This window comes from Carlito syrichta, unplaced genomic scaffold (genome assembly GCF_000164805.1).
Source record: "Carlito syrichta isolate Samal-C Ts95f unplaced genomic scaffold, Tarsius_syrichta-2.0.1 Scaffold315591, whole genome shotgun sequence".
NCBI lineage: Eukaryota > Metazoa > Chordata > Mammalia > Primates > Tarsiidae > Carlito > Carlito syrichta.
Genome location: NW_007259687.1, coordinates 116,407 through 117,605, shown reverse-complemented (window position 1 = coordinate 117,605; position 1,199 = coordinate 116,407). Strand labels below are relative to the sequence as shown.

At 60.9% G+C, this 1,199-nt stretch overlaps 1 protein-coding gene across 1 annotated transcript in view; it reads left to right on the top strand.

Annotated features, from left to right (window-relative positions):
- Nucleotides 1–1,199, top strand: part of NAALADL1 (N-acetylated alpha-linked acidic dipeptidase like 1) — a 16,317-nt gene that overhangs the window by 11,038 nt on the left and 4,080 nt on the right. Inside the window, exons 9-11 of the mRNA XM_008073003.1 lie at nucleotides 773–858; nucleotides 939–1,002; nucleotides 1,098–1,165. Of these exons, the coding sequence (XP_008071194.1) occupies nucleotides 773–858; nucleotides 939–1,002; nucleotides 1,098–1,165 (218 nt within the window). The remainder of the gene's footprint in view (nucleotides 1–772; nucleotides 859–938; nucleotides 1,003–1,097; nucleotides 1,166–1,199) is intronic.

The window sequence follows — 1,199 nt, the reverse complement described above, 5'->3', positions numbered from 1 at the left end:
CCCAACTAAAAAAAAAAAAAAAAAACAAAAGATAGATGGTCAAGGGGACTGAGATGCAGCCAGAGGTGGGAGCAGGTCCTGGAGCATGTAGTGTCATGCAGAGGCGAGGGGAGTCTGAGGAAGTGAGGGGGCAGGCGAGACTCACCAAGGTTTCTGGGAGGCCTGGCGGGTGACAGTGGCGAGAGCAGGGTGGGCGGAGACTGCAGGTGGAAGCCAGGCTTGCCGGGGGCTCTGAGAGGCAGGGACAGGGGTGGAGCCAGATGCCTGGATTGGGACCTGGCTTTGCTGTCTATCAGCTGTGTTTCCCTGGGCAGGTCACTTAACTTCCAGGTGGGTTCCTTAACTGTGAAATGGACATCATAATCGTTGTGTCTCTGTCAAGGTATTGTTGTAAGGATCGGTTTAATGTGGATAAAATCGTAAGAAGCAACAATGTAACATCAATTGAAGATGGTGGGGGGGAGTTTTGCGTGGGAAGCATGGAGACCAGAGTCGCGGGTGGGAGGTCAGGTCTTCCGAGAGCGTCCTACAGAGAGGGGAGAGGCGGGCATTCCGGCAGAAGGCACCATCTGACCCGAGGGAGTGAGGTGTTGGGGTCCGTGTTCGTTGGGGGAACCTTTTGGAAGGCCTGACTGGAGGAGGTCTGGACTTGCTACCAACCAGCTGCCCCGCCTTGTCCAGCTCCCTCCACCTCCCACATCCCCAGTCTTTCCCCCAAGCCGCCCCAGGATGGGGGGACCCTGCCCCCAATGCCCCCTCCCCACCTCTCCAGGTACCTGGCGCCCTCGCAGATCAATCGTGTTTGCGAGCTGGGGGGCGGAGGAGTTTGGGCTCATTGGCTCCACGGAGTTCACGGAGGTGAGTGGGCCCCCCTGGGTGGGTGGTGGAGGGGCCTGTCAGGGCGGGGCGGCGGGCTGACGTCGCCCCTGCCCCCGCAGGAGTTCTTCAGCAAGCTGCAGGCGCGCACGGTGGCCTACATCAACGTGGACATCTCGGTGTTTGGTATGGAGGTGCGGGGGGGTTGCGGCCGGCTTGACCGTGGGATGGGTGAAGGGAGGGGCTGGGGCCCGAACAGTCCTTCTCTCCTCCTCCCACAGCCAACGCTACCCTTAGGGTGCAGGGGACGCCCCCTGTCCAGAGTGTTGTCTTCTCTGCAGCCAAAGAGGTGGAAGGGGTTGGGAGGGGCGGGGGGGGGCCGA